This window comes from Chiloscyllium punctatum, chromosome 26 (genome assembly GCF_047496795.1).
Source record: "Chiloscyllium punctatum isolate Juve2018m chromosome 26, sChiPun1.3, whole genome shotgun sequence".
Taxonomy (NCBI): domain Eukaryota; kingdom Metazoa; phylum Chordata; class Chondrichthyes; order Orectolobiformes; family Hemiscylliidae; genus Chiloscyllium; species Chiloscyllium punctatum.
This window is the reverse complement of record NC_092764.1, coordinates 58,274,427-58,294,671: the sequence shown is the minus strand read 5'-3', so window position 1 is coordinate 58,294,671 and position 20,245 is coordinate 58,274,427. Positions and strand designations below refer to the sequence as shown.

At 42.7% G+C, this 20,245-nt stretch overlaps 1 protein-coding gene across 3 annotated transcripts in view; it reads left to right on the top strand.

Annotated features, from left to right (window-relative positions):
- The first annotated feature begins 1,038 nt into the window (after window positions 1–1,038).
- The window catches only part of tgm2l (transglutaminase 2, like), a 35,203-nt gene continuing 15,996 nt past the window's right edge, over window positions 1,039–20,245 (top strand). The window contains exons 1-8 of one of the 3 annotated variants that reach the window (XM_072547491.1): window positions 1,039–1,438; window positions 1,634–1,813; window positions 3,167–3,409; window positions 7,813–7,931; window positions 8,034–8,162; window positions 10,949–11,126; window positions 12,058–12,199; window positions 12,689–12,792. In XM_072547491.1, coding sequence (XP_072403592.1) covers window positions 1,426–1,438; window positions 1,634–1,813; window positions 3,167–3,409; window positions 7,813–7,931; window positions 8,034–8,162; window positions 10,949–11,126; window positions 12,058–12,199; window positions 12,689–12,792 — 1,108 coding nt within the window. In that variant the 5' untranslated portion in view covers window positions 1,039–1,425. The remainder of the gene's footprint in view (window positions 1,439–1,633; window positions 1,814–3,166; window positions 3,410–7,812; window positions 7,932–8,033; window positions 8,163–10,948; window positions 11,127–12,057; window positions 12,200–12,688; window positions 12,793–20,245) is intronic. The other 2 variants (XM_072547490.1, XM_072547492.1) reach the window with 2 other exon arrangements.

Sequence of the window (20,245 nt, the reverse complement as noted above, 5' to 3'; positions counted from 1 at the left end):
TCTGCAGTCAATTTACCAGAATGAAAGACTGAATGACTTTTCATTCCCGAAAAGACTAACAACATTTCAGACCCATAGAGACAATCCTGCTATCCTAGCAGTGTAGCAATTCCAGATCGATAGTCTGAGCAATCTACAGCTACTCGTTCCTTCCTGTGGTGTCGCCTCAGATTCGTCAAGCTGTGTACAGTTAGGGTGTATCCATCCATCAGCTTCACAGTTGCAGTGAAGTGGTTTTAAAGTAAACACAGTTATGTCATTGTTCTGATTTCCCACTGCAGTGAAAAGTCAAAAGCGAGACTGGCTTTTTTATGCCCTTTAAGCATTCCCCTCCTCAACCCCCACAACAACACCATCCACTGGGGAGATTTGTTAACCACAGTTGAAATGTTGCCCAGTGTGAAGCTGACGTTTATTAACTCTTGGCTCATTGTGAATCCTATGTGATTTAATGGATAATGTGTCAGGATAAGGAGTTAATCTCTTTTTCCATCTGGCAATGTCTGCTTTCAGGTGAGAATGAGTGTTTTTCCATTGTCAAAATATATAATTTTTAAAAATCACCTACAAGTACATTTCAAGATTCTAAATCAATTCTATACAATCTTTGAGAGAAAAGAGCAAAACATTTCTCACAGCTTCTCTGCAGTTGTAAAACCAAAGACATTTTCAACTTAATCAGGAAACTATTTATTTTGAGACAATGAGAGAATCTGACCATTGAATGGACCCTCTTTATACTTAGGCTGAAAGACCTCAGACAGTGGTCTTTCCCCACTGTGTCTTGGTGGCAGCTGTCCCAAGTTTTAGTATTTTATTCCCTCAGCATGCAGGACCTTGGAATGTGCCAAGCTGAAGTCAACTCTTTACACTGGAAGGCCAAGTTTCGGGCACTTCAAAGGGCATCTTTCACCGAGTTGATGGTCCTGCGGGGGCAGTTCATGTTTGTATGGCCAGGGGGACAGCCTGTAGAGCAGAGTGCAGCTATTCCTATGGGAAGTGGAAGAGTGGTTCAGTCAGTTTCCTAGCATAGCTGGAGTGTAAACATCCCCCAGCCCATCAACACTCCTCTGTGTCTGTGTGTGTAGCTCAATGCTATCTTTCTGCATGCTGCTTTATCCTAACGTCACTGGCTCCCAGTGTTGACTTTGAATGGAGCTGGGGAGGAGTGAAATTGCCTGGGCTTTTTTCTTGTTCCTGTGGGAATTCCTGTATTAGCCAATCAGGTAGTTCGTGTTTGCTGTAGCTCCCTTGGTACCAGTGGAACTGATGGATATATATTCTGACGACGTTGGAACTGGAGATCCAAGTTTAACGCATGGAGATTGTTAATGGACATCAATCTATAGCGTTTTGCCACGCAAAAAGCAGACAGTAACAGCAAGAGCAGATCTTCATTTCTGTACAGTGAAGGCAGCAAAAAATATGGCAACAAAAGGTAAGACTTAATTACCACGCATAGAATAAAATTAAATGTGCCTAAATATATCATTTGTAAATCGATTTAATAATAGTTGATTTAAAATTGGCAACAATTCTTTCTCAAGCAAAGAATAAGACTTACATAGGGTGGAAATGTCCACATGCCTGTAACTAGATGTAAATGAAAGCATTGGCTATTTTCCGATTGCAGACATGTACTTGGGGGCGGTGGACTTGCAGTGTGAGACCAACAACACCGAGCATCACACCATCGAGATTGAGAAGGACAGGCTCCTGGTCCGGAGGGGACAGGAATTCCGCCTACGTGTGGAGTTTAAAGAGCGGGCGTACCTGGAGGGTGGAGACCAGCTGGCAATGTTTGTACACATAGGTTTGTGCTGAGGTTAACTCGTCCGGACTCACTCGGTTTAAAACTCCGCCAGAACAGCACACATCCCGCTTTCGGTTTCAAGCTTGTCTTCACTTTTCATCCAACCAGCCTCCACATTCAAAGGATCATTCACTGCCATTTCAGACAACTCTAGCAGAACGCCATCACCATACAAATCCCCCCCCCCATCTGCATTTCACAGGAATGGTTCCCTCTGGGTCACCCTAGTCCATTCGTCAACCACTAACACCACCCTCCCTTCCCTCGGCCACCTTCCCATGTAACCACGGAAGGTGCAACACCTGCCCCTTCATCACCTCCCTGCTCACCATCTAAGGGCCTAAACAGTCTTTCTAGGTGAAGCAGCATTTCACCTGTACCTCCTCCAATCTTATCTATTGTATTCTCTGCACCCAATGTGGCCTTCTCTACATTGGAGATTAGAGTGGTGCTGGAAACGCACAGCAGTTCAGGCAGCATCGGAGGAGCAGGAAAATCGACATTTCAGGCAAAAGCCCTTCATCAGGAATAGAGGTTTGCCTGAAATGTTGATTTTCCTGCTCCTCGGATGCTGCCTGAACTGCTGTGCGTTTCCAGCACCACTCTAATCTAGAATCTGTTTTCCAGCATCTGCAATCATTGTTTTTACCTCTACATTGGAGAAACCAAATGCAGATTGGGTGACCACTTTGCAGAAAACCTCTGGTCTGTATGCAAGTAGGACTCAGACATTCCTGTAGCCAGTCATTTTAACACAGAGTCCAGCTTGCATGCCCACTGTCCCCTTGGCATGCTGTAATGCTCCAATGAATCACGGCACACACTAGAGAACCAACATGTCATCTTCAGAACAGGCACTTCGCAGCCTTCTGGACTTAATATTGAGTTCAACACTTTCAAATTGTGAACCCACTCCCAATCCATCCCTTTCTTTTAGCTTTACTTGTTATATTGTCTGTCCCCATGTCCTCTCTCCCCTTCCCCCCCATTCCAGTGGAACAGTCTGTTCTTCCCAGTTTGGCAGTCAGACACACTATTGTTCTGCCATTCTCACATTTCAGTTCAGGTCTGATGAAGAGTCATCTAGACTTGAAACGTTAGCTTGGTCTCTCTCCAATGAAGTTTTTTTAACCCACTGTGATCTCCAGCATTTTTTGTTTTCAAGTTGAAATACACGTGTGCCCTATATATAAAGTGAATCTTGAATTAGTTTGGAATGGTTATTTGGGTCGACTCTTGAATATCTGGGTTGGATTAAGGTTCAGTCTTCCTCGTTCCCTCCCATTCTATTTTCTGAGGGAGGTGATTAGGTTGTAAGTGTGCTTCGGTTAAGATGTGTAACCATCAATACAGGGCCTGCCCCATCAGAAGCAGATGGGACTCGAATTCAAGTGCTGCACTCTAAGATGAAGAGGGGCAAATGGACATTCTGTCTCCAGGCCACTCCAGGATATGTTCACCTGGCTGTTCAGAGTCCACCAAATGCCTGCACTGGCCACTATCAAATCTACCTGGTCCTTTACCCGAGTGGAGGTGCATCCATTCAACAGATCACAGCAGGAGATTTTCACCTACTCTTTAACCCCTGGTGTCAAGGTAAATAAATGGCTGAGAGGACATGCATCTTTTAATAGAAATATTTTTAATGGCAACATGTATCTCCTAAGGAATACTCCTGTGCTAAATGTACAAGCTGTGTTTTAATTATGTACCAGTTTAATTTTCGCTTCTAAAGGCAACTTCAAATACATTGAAACTTTCTGAGATGGGGATGATATGGCTCCTTTAACAAAGGAGCTGTTCATGCCCTTTTATTTAAGAGAGGTTGTAAAAACCGGATTCTAAAAAATCTGGGGTTAGCTATTGCGTTTCTTTTAAGTTTTTTTGAAAAACACTTGTACAGTGAAAGAGGAGTGGCCAGTTCTCTCAGCGCAGCTCTTCTCTGGTTTGGTTTGGTTTGGTTTGGTTTGGGTTGGGTTGGTTTTAGCAGTCTGACTGTTCATTGAAAGCAGTCAGTCAGTTGTGAAGCTGCTGGTCTCAAAGGAGCAGGTCCATGCTGATCCTCCCTCTCTCTGACATCTCTCCTGTAAGACCCCTGTGTTTGATTTTACCTGCGTCCTGCCAACGGGTGTTTGTGGGGATTGTTATAGGAATTTGGAACAGCATCACTAAATTGGGATAATCCGTTGGGTTCTTGGATAGGTTAAGTTATTCTGTATTCTGTTCTCTTTTGTTTGTGTTTCATTTGGTAATCTTGCAAATAAATTCTGTCTTGTTTAAAACAAAGTTGTTTAACCAGCTGCATCGCTCCTGGAATATCCACTATACACCTGCTTAAAACAACTAGCCAAGTTAGGGTCCGGGCTAATTTCTTGAAATGTTTTGAGGAGATCTGGCCTGGTTCATAACGTGCAATGAGGAAATGACTTTTCATGTCAATATATTCTCATGGATTTCTCCAGACACCCACCCAATAAGACTGAACTTAATTTGTCAAAGACCATGTTAACCAGGCAAAGGAAAGGCGCAGCACCCTCAAATCATTGCTCTTAAAGTATAGAATAGTACTTTCTCTAAATCAAAATAAACTTAATAATCTTATAGAAATTCTATCCCTCTTTGAAAATCTCTGACGTCGTTGTTTTTTTATTCAGTCAAGGGATGTGGTTGTGGCTGCTTTATTGCAAATCCCTAATTGCCCTGGAAAAGGTGTTTGTGAGCTGTCCTCTTGAACCACAGTCCAATCCAGGTGGTGTAGGCACAGTCCACTATGCAGCTAGGGAGTTCCAGGATTTTAACTCAACAATAGGGAAGGAGTGGCAATATTTAACTAGAAAGTTCTCAATACAAAAGAAAGGCTGTTGGAGATGATATGAAAGTATTGGGGTGATTTGAAATAGAAGAACACACAGTTCAGCTCCATTCAGTGTGCTCTGTGTCTGTGCAGTCTTTGAAAGAAGCAGTTCCAGTAAAACGGAATGTTAAAGAATTTGTGCTCATAAAATATCCCTTTCCTCTAGGAATGATATTGTGAATAGAAAAAGAAAATGTATTTTGACTTTTCACATGGCCAAAGCATTTCACAATTAATGTAATGCTCTCCGATCTCGTCACTGTTTTAGAAGTAACCAATGAAACCAGCTTGTGTGTAGCAAAATGCCACAATGGGCAATGATCAGGTAATCCATTTGGTAATGATGGTAATCAGGACCTTTGAGAGATAGCCCTGTTGACAATAAACTTTCAGTGTAGTTGATGTGCTTAAATCTTAAGTAGGGCTTGAACCAACAACCTGGTTGAGAGAGACAGAGAGATGGAGAGATGGCTCATTGGGTAAAACAATGATTTATAGCTGAGGCTCAGTGAAGCAGATTCATACAAACCCGTACAACAAACCTAGGAGCAATAACAGAAGGTACAGCCTCCAAATGAGAGAGTTCATCAATGAGAAAAAAAGGAAACCATTACATTATTTAAAGCTTTGCTAAGCTTGTGTTTATGGAGTGATGATGCTTCCAAGAATTTTTTAAAATTCAGTTGAGGAATGTGGGCATTGTGGGCTAGGTGATGAAGCTCTACAGGCAAAACGATAATTGACTCTCAGAACTACTTATCAAGTTATCAATTACCAATCTATGATTAAATATGATATAATTGGAAGTAGTAAGAAGTGTTACTGAGAAATGGGCAACCAGACAATTATACAATCAGTTCCCTGGTCCATCTTTTTCAAAGCTTTCATCCATTAGCCACACAAGCATCCAGACAGATCATATAAATGATTGTTTTCCTAAATTCTCTTGGCTGTATTGTTTCTCAATCCAGCAGTGATGGAAATCTGAAAAAGATAACATCTATAAGACAAAAAGTTATTTCACTATACTGATCTCCTGTTCAAAATCCATCCAAAACATTTTGTGCTGTAGGCCAACCCTTTGGAGTATCAGTTCTGACATTTATTACATCACCTCAGCTTTGGAGTTTTGCCTGGTCAGTTTAAAAAAGACTGCACAAACACATTCCTAAATGAATGCTTCATTAAAATGCTGAGTCCCGACTCTTTGAGCCTACCCTGCTAAATAAGATTTGTAAACCTTATTACTTACCTATAAGGAGTAGCTGCTACTGGCTGTGTGAACATAAATTTTGCAGGCGCATTTAGTTTTTGTAGAACTGCACAAGAGTATTTTGTTATTTGCTTCACTGATGAAATCACTGAGAGAAGAATTATGCAATTAAGTTATGTGGCACCTATGTGTGTACCTTCAGAGAATCTAAGTGTAGTGTTCACTGTGTGCTGTTAAATGGTCCTGGTAATCACATGTACGCCATAAGACAGAGCTTTAGTGTCTGCACGATATATACCAAATTCTAAAAGTACCCACAATCAAACTTGCACAGCACATTCTTTCATATATTGCAGCTCTCCTAAAAAAGGTAATTCTAAACATTTCATTTAGATAAAGAACGCTGTAGTCATGCCAAGACCATGACCTAGTTTTCACTTAACTATCTTTAATACAGAGAATATATGCAACACAGAGCAGTGGGATAGTCTACTGTTTGTGAGTGAGAAATATCTCGATGTCCACTAGCAACTTAACAGCCCTGTTTCCTGGCTGTTGGCAATTTCATACTCCAGGCCTGCAGTGAACCTTGACATTAAAGCCCAGTTCGATGATACTAACGCCACATTGCATTTCCTTATCATGTATTTATGTCAGTGGTAAATAGTTACCATTACTAGAGTAGAATGGCAACTTAGCAAGTCATTCAGGCATAGATCCTATGAATTTCATCAACTCTGCCATTTTTGGATATGATAAAATCTTTACTTCATCAGAGCTAAAAATGAGCACCCTGAATAAGGGAAGGAATTTGATGATATTTGTTGAATATAAGTATACAACGTTGAGTGCAGTGGTAAGAAGCTATTACTAACCTGAGGAGGAATTGGTTATTTCAAACAGTCAGCTTTTATTAAGCTTAAAACAAGGACATGTGCAGCGTTTGCAAAAGCTAGCGCATTCTGTGTAACTGCAACAACAGCAAATTATAATTGTTTATCCCATTTCTAATGGTAAACCCCTCGCCAAGGTACTTAACAAAGTGGAGGATGGGTGTCTGTTGGGGTAGAAAGTAGTAAATAGCAGAAGTAGTTATAAAACATGATAAAAGAGACAGTTTTAAGGAATGTTTTGATTTAGGGAGACAACAAGCACAGTCTGACTGAGAGATTTTAGGGAGGAAGTTTGAGTGTGTGTAGTGAAATGACTGAAGGCTCTATCACTGGTACTGTTGGGGAAGGAGGGACGATATATAGAGAACATAGATTTGTAAGGCCAGAACAAATTAGAAAGTATTTACAGAGACAAGATGAAGTGTATTTCTCACTTCAACACATGAGGCTCTTGTAAATAATGTACTGGTCCAACAGGTTTCCTGATGAAGGACTCCTGCCCAAAACGTCTATTTTCCTGCTCCTCAGAGGCTGCCTGACCTGCTGTGCTTTTCCAGCACCACTCTAATCTTGATTCTGATCTCCAGCATCAGCACTCCTCACTTTCGCCCAACAGGTACCCTTGTCAGCTGATTCTGCTAATAACAGTAGGAACTCATTGTCAAAGCAAAATATTTCAAATTCTCGAAACCTACAACAAGAGTAGAGAATGCAGTAAAGACTCAGCGGTCTTGGAGCATCTTTGGAGAGAGGAATGAAATAGAGTTAATGTTTCAGGTCAATGACCATTCTTCAACCAAACATTCTTATTATGTTTCTGCCATTCAGCTTAGGGATGCTGTGTTTGGTTTAAGTGTCTCCTACAGAGAAGTGATTGAGCTGACTGAATGCTGGATGGTGCTCGAATGCAGTGAGCCAGAAGGGGGCTGAACTGTGAGCTTACTTTTAACATGTGGTTTTGCACAATAAAGTGCAAATGAAGTTGAGCTAAAAGGATGAATGTGGTATTGTTTGGAATTGACGTTGCCTATCCCCTCAGAGGATGCTGTGTACCTGCCTGATGAAGACTTGCTGCAGGAGTATATTCTGAATGAGAATGGATTGCTCTATCATGGCTCATATACCAACATCTACACATTACCATGGAATTTTGGACAAGTAATATTTCCTCTTAATTTTCCACAATCTATCTACCACTTCTTATGCATTTTTAGTGTGTTCTTCCAAGATATAGTTCCATCTTTTGTCATTTGTTCACAGTTTGAAAAAGATGTCATTGATATTTGCTTTCAAATTTTGGACAACAGTCTCTCTGCTCTTAAAGATCCATTGGCTGATGTTGCAAGAAGAAATGATCCTGTATATGTCAGCAGAATAGTGACCGCTATGGTGAGTTTGGAGAGGTCTAATTTTTTTTTTAATGTAGATGTCCTTAAGAAGTAATTCTTCTTCAGTTCTCTGCCTGAAGGAAGGTCTGAATTATAGCCTTGCAATCCACTCCATGGATGTACAGGGAAAACCCTTTGCTATAGGCTCCCACTGATTCATTCACACCAAGCAGCCCATTTAAACAGTTTTTTGTATTTCAAGAATAGACTTTATTTATAAAAAATATCTTTGTGTATATATACATAGTCACAAACCTAATTTGGTTCAGTACAATAGCATATCAAGGAAACAAACAAACACTGGAGTTTGACTCTATCCAAACAAAAACCTCTCTTACATATACAAGACTATATAAATATGCATTTGAGGCACAAGGAGGGTCCATGAACTGAACAGATCTTGAATTAACCTCAGCAGGAAGACTTCAGACAGTGGTCTTTCCCCACTGTGTCTTGGCAGCAGCTGCCCCAAGCTTTAGTGCGTCCCTCAGCACGTAGTCCTGGACCTTGGAACGTGCCAGTCGGTAACACTCGTTCAAGGTCAACTCCTTCTTCTGGAAAACCAACACGTTTTGGGCAGACCAAAGAGCGTCTTTCATTGAGTTGATGGTCCTCCAGGTGCAGTCGATGTTTGTCCCTGTGTGTGTTAGCACATTCAAACCAAGAAGCACATGTGTATGTACACACACACGCACATGCGCACAAAAACACATTCATTGCTGTGACACTTTACACTTTTATATGCAAGTTGGAGCCTGGAGTTATGGATAGTGATGGTAGTGATACCAATTTCTATTTCATCACATAGCTGCTCAGGAATCTCTCCCAATCGTGTTGCTCCCCATTGTCATATCTTGGAAGAAGTCATAAGTTGACACTTAATCTATTTAGCTGAGCCACCCAGAAGTTTACCTGATTAGTTACAAGACCTGTTCCAGAAACAAATATGTTTTCAAAGGTTTCACAGAAATTATTAAGTTCATCATAACAAATGCAAAAGACATTTCCCTAAGTGAATCTGTGATTTTTCAGTTGATCCACTTCAGGACACCAGAATGTGGCACTTATTGACTGGGCGTGTGCCTCTTGTTATCTGTTGTTGACAGAAGTTCTCTTCTATCTTCAGTCTTCTTCTGCACCAAACCCTGAAGGATAATCACCAACTAACCTTTGCTATTCACTACCTTCTGTGCATGATCAGAGACATTGTAAACTTTAATTGGTTTGCCAATGCATGAACAGAGCATAATCATTCTCAGATTAGATACACTACACTGTATGCCCAATTTGGTACTGGTATCTTTAATGGTCATCTTACCAATAGCACTTCGTGCTGTCTCCTGATTTGTTCTTTGACATGTCAATCACTTTATAAGATCAACCCTTTAGTAACAGCTTAACCCTCGTAGCTTGCCAACTCCACAAATCTTTACAGAGTTAACACGCTACCAGTGTAGAAATGTATGAATTTTCTGGCTTGTATATGTGACCCTCCCCCCCCTTTTCCAGTTACTTAACATCATCCCACATGTTCCAATTAATGCATCGAAAAATTCTGGAATTTAGCAACACCTGTAACTCACTAACTGTCCGTGCCTGAAACAAATGAAAACTCAACAGCACACCATGTAAAACTAAAATACATACATAAACACAGTTACAAAACTTAAACCATTTTAAAACATAGCTGTGTTTTTGAGTTAATACATCATACATTAAAGCATTTTTACATTTATTAGCCTACGTTTACATTAATTTGAGCCTTAAAAACAACCATGAAAACTTAAACCTGTGATCTTATTTTTGACCTGGGGCTTGTGACTGCCTGTCAGAAATTGCATAGCAAATAACTACAATGGAGCAGAGGTTGCTTTTTAAACAAATTTTTAAAAATCATTATTGAAAACTAACTGAATCCTAGACATTGGCCATTCAGTCCTCAAGTGGGACTTTTTCTCTTATCCCCATTATAATGTACCTTTTCACCATGGTCACCACTTCCTAGTGGCATGGCTGAAATGTATCTGTAATATTGTTAATATAGGCTCACCATTCAGAAGCGTAGGATCATTGTGAACCTAATAATTCTTGTTTTTGAAGCTAATGAAAGCATAGTTTTGTCTGTGGTTTTGACCCGATGGCTTCCTCTAAAATGTGTACTCCTTTTAACCCTGTTTACAACATTAAATTTAAAGTACAGATGAAATAACTCATTAAAAACAACGCACAGAGATTTGTTTGTCTCTTATTTGTACCAATGACGAGCCAGGTAGCCAGTCAACTATGTGCAAGATCAGCTGTAAATAAGGTAAGGATTGTTTTATTTAATCCTAGAATTTACAACCTATTCCTATTCATCAACCACCATGAAAATTTGTTGGCAAGAGGGAATCCAAGCTGTTTAAGTATAAAAGGTTTCTTTTAATGATTCCAAATGGTCTGGCTAATATTTGGCATGTATTTCACATTGTACACAATCTGAGACTGGCTGGCGACATCAGAAGATGGCCTTAGATAGTACCCAGTACTGGGTAAGCAAGTTTGACTCTTTCTTGTTAATGGATAAAATGCACAACACTATTCTTAAAGTCAATAAAATATAAAATGTAATCTACAACTGATTTCTTTTATTAAAACTACCTCTGCGTCAGAATAGTTTGTACATTAAATCTGCTTAATAAAGCCCCGCCTTCATTTAGAGACCCTTTCTTTGTCAGAAGATGGTGTGCATATTTGTTCATTTTATTACTGAAGAGACAACTAGTTATTTCATTTTCTCCCTCCGAGGTGAATGCGAATGATGATAAAGGTGTGCTTTTGGGAAGATGGGATGGTAATTATGCTGACGGGATTGCCCCGACCCGATGGACTGGGAGTCTCCCAATTTTGCGCCTGTGGAGTGGTTCTGGAGCTGAGAAAGTCCGATATGGACAGTGCTGGGTCTTTGCTGCTGTAGCTTGCACAGGTAAGATCCTGTGAGGTTTCCCACACATCTTTGTGAAGCAGCCTCGGATCTTTCTCTCTCTGGAAGTTGCTTCATGGATACCCCCCCCACTCAAAGCTCTCCAATATAATAAAGGGCTGGGCAGGCGGCACCATCAATCTGTAATTAAGGGTTAATTGAGTACCTTTTAAAAAAGAAACTCTGTTAACCCGAATGTTACACTGTCCATAACAAAATTGGCCTGGGCAGGTGAATGGGACTGGGCAATCTGCTTTTACAAAAGTTTTCAAAAAGGATAGAGGGAAGGTGGAGTCTCATCTTTGGAGGGTTCCCCTTGCCGTCTGGAGACACAGCCCCAGAAAACAGTAACCCTCTGCCTTCCTACCGAGACAAATGTTCAAATCCATGTCTACAGGCCCTCTCAAAGGCAGCAAAACCCTCAATGCCCTATACCCCCAACCTACTTGGGTCAGGGGCCTGATTAATCACTCATGGATTTACCTGCAGTCCCAGCAATGACCACTATGGAGATCTGGCACTGTTTGGCAATTACACTGGATATAACCTCAGAGGTTGGGACTTCCTTCCACTGAGAGGCACTAATTTAATGTGCCTCCAGTGTTTCATGACATCAGGCAGACAAGCCCAACACTCAATGTAAATTTCTGCCCAGGAATACCAATATACGGTCACATTCTTGGCTTATTTCTTCCCTTCCTTAATTCCACTCTTGTTGAGACAAACCTATAGTATCGTCAGCTAAAATCACCAACTAATTCTCAGACTGGGGATCAAAAATTCCCTGAAATTTATGATTGAGTTACTCACTGGCAATGGCTGTAGTGAGTGACTAATAGGGAAAGTCTGATAAGTACTTACAAACTTGGCCGTGCCTTGAATTGCCAGTCAGAAATGGATACATTTCTCACTGTACTTGCATTTGGTTTTCCAGTTCTCAGATGCTTGGGGATCCCGAGTCGTTGCATCACAAACTATTCTTCTGCTCATGACACAGATGGCAATCTCAAAGTGGATCAGTACTATAACAGTGAAGATTATTCACGCATTCCTTCAAAAAGGAAAGACATGGTATGGTAGGTATTCCCTTTCAGTGCCTGTTCATGGGCATCACATATACGCATGGCTGTGTGACAGTTCTCAAAAATCATAAATTTAGTGCAACTATCCATAGAATTGTACCATTTGAGCTTTTGTTATTTTGGAAAACCTTTATTTATTTCCCAATCACCTTTTTCTCTTTCCGTTGCTTGTTTTGTCAAGATTTCTAGTCTATGGACTACTCCATACTCTTAAAAGAGCATTTAATGAGCACCCAGTTAACAAAACAGTTTGGCTTATCCCCGATGGAAATAGGATATGAGATCTTTTCTGCTTTTGGAATCAGAGAGAGCCATTCTCTGGCTTCAGCACTGTTGTCCACACCCTTCCTTGTTTGATGTGTCAAGTGGTCAGTTGTTAATATTTTGACAACACATGTCTGTCAGCACTTCTGCATCCTCATTGCGGTAGGTCTGCTGAATCAGGATGAGTAATCGTTTCACATTAACACGTGGTTCACACAGGAACTACCATTGCTGGCTGGAAGTATGGATGACCCGTCCTGACCTTCCCCCTGGCTATGACGGATGGCAGGTCTTGGATCCTACTCCACAAGAACGGAGTGACGGTAATGTTGGAACTGAATTGTCAATAAATATATAAATATTCTATATATATATATATATATATATACAGTTAATGATGTCCAGGTTAAATTCACAACAATTAGTATTTGGCTGTGAGAAGAATCAGAAGAAGACTTTGTTTCACCAAGGTAGACTGAGAGCCATCAAGCTATTTGACACTGAATGAGATTTAAGAAAAGTCACCGTGACTCATTATATTTCACTGTTCTTTAATCCATACACGAATCCATTTTGCCTCTATAGCCTAGTGCTCAAATTATTAGAAATATTGGAATAGAACTCCATAGTTAGGGGGACAGATAGGAGGTTCTTTGGGGACGAGAGAGATTCATGGTTGGTGTGTTGCCTCCCAGGTGCCAGGGTTCGTGATGTCTCTGATCGTGTTTTTGGAATCCTTAAGGGGGAGGGGAAGCAGCCCCAAGTCGTGGTCCACATAGGCACCAACAACATAGGTAGGAAGAGAGATGGGGATTTAAGGCAGAAATTCAGGGAGCTAGGATGGAAGCTTTGAGCTAGGATGAACAGAGTCTCTCGTTTGTTGCCCGTGCCACGTGCTAGTGAGGCAGGGAATAGGGAGAGAGAGGAATTGAACACGTAGTTACAGGGATGGTACAGGAGGGAGGGTTTTGGATTCTTGGATAATTGGGGCTCTTTCTGGGGTAGGTGGGACCTCTACAAGCAAGATGGTCTTCATCTGAACCAGAGGGGTACCAATATCCTGGGGGGGAAATTCGCTAAGGCTATTGGGGTGGGTTTAAACTAATCCAGCAGGGGGATGGGAACCACAATTACAGTTCAAGTATAGAAAAGGTTGAGAGTAGGGAGGTCTGAAATCAAGTTTCAGGGATGCAGGATGGCACCGGCAAGCAAGAAGTTGGTTTGAAGTGTGTCTACTTCAATGCCAGAAGCATCCGGAATAAGGTGGGTGAACTTGCAGCATGGGTTGGTACCTGGGACTTCAATGTTGTGGCCATTTTGGAGACATGGTTGGCACAGGGACAGGAATGGTTGTTGCAAGTTCCAGGATTTAGATGTTTCAGTAAGGTGTAAGCTGCAGTGAAGGGGTCTGTGGCTCTGAGATTCAGAAGGGAAAGGGGGAGAAGAGGAGAGCGCTAGTTATAGGGGACTCTCTAGTTAGAGGGACGGACAGGCGGTTCTGTGGACATGGGCGAGACTCTCGGATGGTTTGTTGCCTCCCGGGTGCTAGGGTCCGAGACATCTCGGACCATGTCTTCAGAATCCTTAAGGGGGAGGGTGTGCAGCCAGAAGTCGTGGTACACATTGGCACCAACGACATAGGTAGGAAGAGGGGTGGGGAGGTCATTCAAGAGCTCAAGGAGTTAGGCTGGAAGCTAAAAGCTAGGACAGACAGAGTCGTCATCTCTGGGTTGTTGCCGGTGCCACGTGACAGAGAGGCAAAGAATAGGGAGAGAGTGCAGTTGAACACGTGGCTGCAAGGATGGTGTAGGAGGGAGGGTTTCAGATATTTAGACAATTGGACTGCATTCTGGGGAAGGTGGGACCTGTATAAACAGGATGGGTTGCACCTGAACCAGAAGGGCACCAATATCCTGGGGGGTAGGTTTGCTAGCACTCTTCGGGGGGGTTTAAACTAATTTGGCAGGGGGATGGGATCCGGACTTGTAGTCCAGCAAGTAAGCTAGCTGTGTGTCAGGATGTCCAAGACTGTAGGGAGGCTGTGGAGAAGGTAGCACTGACAGGGACTACTTGCGGACACAGAGATGGGCTCAAGTGCGTATACTTCAATGCAAGGAGTATCAGAAATAAGGTGGGTGAACTTAAGGCGTGGATCGGTACCTGGGACTACGATGTTGTGGCCATCACGGAAACATGGATAGATGAGGGACAGGAATGGCTGTTGGAGGTTCCTGGTTACAGATCTTTCAGTAAGATTAGGGAGGGTGGTAAAAAAAGGAGGGGGGGTGGCATTGCTAATTAGAAATGGTATAACGGCTGCAGAAAGGAAGTTTGAGGGGGATCTGCCTCTGGAGGTAGTATGGGCTGAAGTCAGAAATAGGAAAGGTGCAGTCACCTTGTTGGGTGTTTATTATAGGCCCCCCAATAGCAGCAGAGATGTGGAGAAACAGATTGGGAAACAGATTTTGGAAAGGTGCAGAAGCCACAGGGTCGTAGTCATGGGCGACTTCAACTTCCCAAATATTGATTGGAAGCTCTTCAGATCAAGTAGATTGGATGGGGCGGTGTTTGTGCAGTGTGTCCAGGAAGCTTTTCTAACGCAGTATGTAGATTGTCCAACCAGAGGGGAGGCCATATTGGATTTGGTACTCGGTAATGAACCGGGACAAGTGGTGGGCTTGTTAGTGGGTGAACATTTTGGTGATGGTGACCACAATTCTGTGACTTTCACCTTGGTTATGGAGAGAGATAGGTGCGCACAACAAGGAAGTTTTTACAATTGGGGGAAGGGAAATTACGATGCTGTAAGACAGGATTTGAGGAGCATACGTTGGGAGCATAGGCTGTCAGGGAAGAATGTGGTAGAAATGTGGAACTTTTTCAAGGAGCAGATACGACGTGTCCTTGATATGTATGTACCGATCAGGCAGGAAAGAAATGGTCGTGTGAGGGAGCCTTGGTTGACGAGGGAGGTTGAATGTCTAGTAAAGAGGAAGAAGGAGGCTTACATAAGGTTGAGGAAACAGGGTTCAGACAGAGCAGTGGAGGGATAGCCAGAAGGGACCTGAAGAAAGGGATTAGGAGAGCTAAGAGAGGGCATGAAAAATCCTTGGCGGATAGGATCAAGGATAACCCCAAGGCATTTTATGCGTATGTGAGAAACCTGAGAATGACGAGAACGAGGGTAGGTCCGATCAAGGACAGTGGTGGGAGACTGTGTATTGAGTCGGAAGAGATAGGAGAGGTCTTGAACAAGTACTTCTCTTCAGATTTACGAACGAGAGGGACAGTATTGTTGAAGAGGAGAGTGTGAAACGGACTGATAAGCTAGAAGAGATACCTGTTAGGAAGGAAGATGTGTTGGACATTTTGAACAACTTGAGGATAGACAAGTCCCCCGGGCCTGACGGGATATATCCTAGGATTATGTGGGAAGCAAGAGAGGAAATTGCAGTACCGTTGGCAATGATCTTCTCGTCTTCACTGGCAACGGGGCTGGTACCAGGGGACTGGAGAGTAGCGAATGTTGTGCCCCTGTTCAAAAAAGGGAATAGGGATAACCCCGGGAATTACAGGCCAGTTAGTCTTACTTCTGTGGTAGGTAAAGTAATGGAAAGGGTACTGAGGGATAGGATTTATGAGTATCTGGAAAGACACTGCTTGATTAGGGACAGCCAGCACGGATTTGTGAAGGGTAGGTCTTGCCTTACAAGTCTTATTGAATTCTTCGAGGAGGTGACCAAGCATGTGGATGAGGGTAGAGCAGTGGATGTAGTGTACATGGATTTTAGTAAGGCATTTGATAAGGTTCCCCATGGTAGGCTTATGCGGAAAGTCAGGAGGCATGGGATAGAGGGAAATTTGGCCAATTGGATAGAAAACTGGCTAACCGGTCGAAGTCAGAGAGTGGTGGTAGATGGTAAATATTCAGCATGGAGCCCAGTTACAAGTGGAGTTCCGCAGGGATCAGTTCTGGGTCCTCTGCTGTTTGTAATTTTTATTAATGACTTAGATGAGGGAGTCGAAGGGTGGGTCAGTAAATTTGCAGATGATACAAAGATAGGTGGAGTTGTGGACAGTGAGGAGGGCTGTTGTCGGCTGCAGAGGGACTTAGATATGATGCAGAGCTGGGCTGAGGAGTGGCAGATGAAGTTCAACCCTGCCAAGTGTGAGGTTGTCCATTTCGGAAGAACAAATAAGAATGCGGAATACAGGGTTAATGGTAGGGTTCTTGGTCAGGTGGAGGAACAGAGGGATCTTGGGGTCTATGTACATAGATCTTTGAAGGTTGCCACTCAGGTGGATAGAGTTTGTAAGAAGGCCTATGGAGTATTATCGTTCATTAGCAGAGGGATTGAATTCAAGAGTCGTGAAGTGATGTTGCAGCTGTACAGGACTTTGGTTAGGCGACAGTTGGAGTACTGTGTGCAGTTCTGGTCGCCTCACTTTAGGAAAGATGTGGAAGCTTTGGAGAGGGTGCAGAGAAGATTTACCAGGATGTTGCCTGGAATGGAGAGTAGGTCGTACGAGGATAGGTTGAGAGTTCTCGGCCTTTTCTTGTTGGTACGGCGAAGGATGAGGGGTGACTTGATAGAGGTTTATAAGATGATCAGAGGAATAGATAGAGTAGACAGTCAGAAACTTTTTCCCCGGGTACAACAGAGTGTTACAAGGGGACATAAATTTAAGGTGAAGGGTGGAAGGTATAGGGGAGATGTCAGGGGTGGGTTCTTTACCCAGAGAGTGGTGGGGGCATGGAATGCGCTGCCCGTGGGAGTGGTAGAGTCAGAATCATTGGCGACCTTTAAGCGGCATTTGGATAGGTACATGGATGGGTGCTTAATCTAGGATAGAAGTTCGGCAGAACATCGTGGGCCGAAGGGCCTGTTCTGTGCTGTATTGTTCTATGTTCTATGTTAACAGAGAAGATGGTAAAAGAGAGGGAGGTGTGGCATTGTTGGTCAAGAACAGTATTACAGTTGCAGAAAGGACGTTTGGGGACTCATCAACTGAGATAGTATGGGCAGAAGTTAGAAACAGGAAAGGAAAGGTCACCTGTCAGGAGTTTTCTATAGGCCTCCGAATAGTTCCAGAGATGTAGAGGAAAGGATAGCAAAGATGATTCTCGATAGGAGTGAGAGAGACAGGGTAGTTGTCATGGGGGACTTCAACTTTCCAAGTATTGACTGGGACCACTATAGTACGAGTACTACAGATGGGTCAGTTTTTGTCCAGTGTGTGCAGGAGGGCTTCCTGACACAGTATGTAGACAGGCCAACAAGGGGCGAGGCCACATTAGATTTGGTTACTGGGTAATGAGCCCGGCAAGGTGTTAGACTTGGAAGTAGGTGATAGCAATCATAATTCTGTTATGTTTACTTTAGTGATAGAAAGGGATAGGTGTATATCACTGGGCAAGAGTTACAGCTGGGGGAAAGGCAATTATGATGCAATTAGGCAAGATTTAGGAAGCATAGGATGGAGAAGGAAACTGAAGGGGATAGGCACATTAGAAATGTGGAGCTTATTCAAGGAAAAGCTACTGTGTCCTGGATAAGTATGTACCTGTCAGGCAGGGAGGAAGCTGTAGAGCGGGGGAGCTGTGGTTTACGAAGGAATCTCTGGTCAAGAGGAAGAAGCAGGCTTATGTTAGGATGAGATGTGAATGCTCAGTTAGGGCGCTTGAGGGTTACAAGTTGGCCAGGAAAGACCTAAAGAGAGAGCTCAGAAGAGCCAGGAGGAGACATAAGTTGTTGTTGGCGGATAGGATCAGGGTAAACCCTGAGGCTTTCTATAGGTATATAAGGAATAAAAGAATGACGAGTAAGATTAGGGCCAATCAAGGGTAGTGGTGGGAAGTTGTGTGTGGAGTCAGAGGAGAAAGGGGAAGCACTAAATGAATATTTTTCAACAGTATTCTCTCTAGAAAACGACAATGTTGTCGAGGAGATTACTGAGCTACAGGCTACTAGACTAGGTGTGATTGAGATTCACAAGGAGGAGGTATTAGAAATCCTGCAGAGTCTGAAAATAGATAAGTCCTCTGGGCCGGATGGGATTTATCCTAAGATCCTCTGGGAAGCCAGGGAGGAGATTGCTGAGCCTTTGGCATTGATCTTTAAATTGTCATGTCTACAAGAATAGTGCCAGAAGACTGGAGGATAGCAAATGTGATTCCCCTGTTCAAGAAGGGGAGTAGAGACAACCCTGGTAATTGTAGACCAGTGAGCCTTACTTCAGTTGTTGATAAAGTGTTGGAAAAGGTTATAAGAGATAGGATTTATAATCATCTAGAAGAGAATAATTTGATTAGGGATAGTCAGCATGGTTTTGTGAAGGGTAGGTCATGCCTCACAAACCTTATTGAGTTCTTTGAGAAGGTGACAAAACAGGTAGATGAGAATAAACCGGTTGATGTGGTGTATATGGATTTCAGCAAGGCGTTCGATAAGATTCCCCACAATAGGCTATTGTACAAAATGCGGAGGAATGGGATTATGGGAGATATAGCAGTTTGGATCAGTAATTGGCTTGCTGAAAGAAGACAGAGGGTGGTGGTTAATGGGAAATGTTCATCCTGGAGTCCAGTTACCAGTGGTCTACCGCAAGGGTCGGTGTTGGGTCCACTGCTGTTCGTCATTTTTATAAACAACCTGGATGAGGGCGTAGAAGGATGGGTTAGTAAATTTGTAGACGACACTAAGTTCGGTGGAGTTGTGGATAGTGACGAAGGATGTAGTAGGTTACGGAGGGACATAGGTAAGCTGCAGACCTGGACTGAGAGGTGGCAAATGGAGTTTAATGCAGACAAGTGTGAGGTGATTCACTTTGGTCGGAGTAACTGGAATGCAAAGTACTGGGCTAATGGTAAGATTCTTGGTAATTTAGATGAGCAGAGAGATCTCGGTGTCTAGGTACACAGATTCTTGAAAGTTGCCACCCAGGTTGACAGGGTTCTTAAGAAGGCATACAGTGTTTTAGCTTTTATTAACAGGGGGATCGAGTTCCGGAACCATGAGGTTTTGCTGCAGCTGTACAAAACTCTAGTGCGGCTGCACTTGGAGTATTGTGTACAGTTCTGGTCACCGCATTATAAGAAGGATGTGGAAGTTTTGGAAAGGGTGCAGAGGAGATTTACTAGGATGTTGCCTGGTATGGAGGGAAGGTCTTACAAGGAAAGGCTGAGGGACTTGAGGTTGTTTTCGTTAGACAGAAGAAGGTTGAGAGGTGACTTAATAGAGACATATAAGATAATCAGAGGGTTAGATAGAGTGGACAGGGAGTGCCTTTTTCCAAGAATGGTGACGGCGAGCACAAGGGGGCATTGCTTTAAATTGAGGGGTGATAGATATAGGACAGATGTCAGAGGTAGTTTCTTTACTCAGAGAGTAGTAAGGGTATGGAATGCTTTGCCTGCAACGGTAGTAGATTCACCAACTTTAAGTACGTTTAAGTCGTCATTGGACAAGCATGTGGATGTACATGGAATAGCATAGGTTAGATGGGCTTCAGGTTGATATGACAGGTCGGCGCAATATTGAGGGCCGAAGGGCCTGTACTGTGTTGTAATGTTCTATGTTCTATAGAAATAATCCATTCAGTTTCTTGAACTTCATTTGCCATGCAGTTGAAGCACAATTGACTTCTACATTAACTCCTCCTCTCTGTTTTGGTTCCATAAACCTTTAGTATTATTTCTAACAAAATCAAGCAATCTCAGTCTCAACAGTTTTTGAAGAGGTCCAGATTTCTACAAGATTACATTACAGTGTGGAA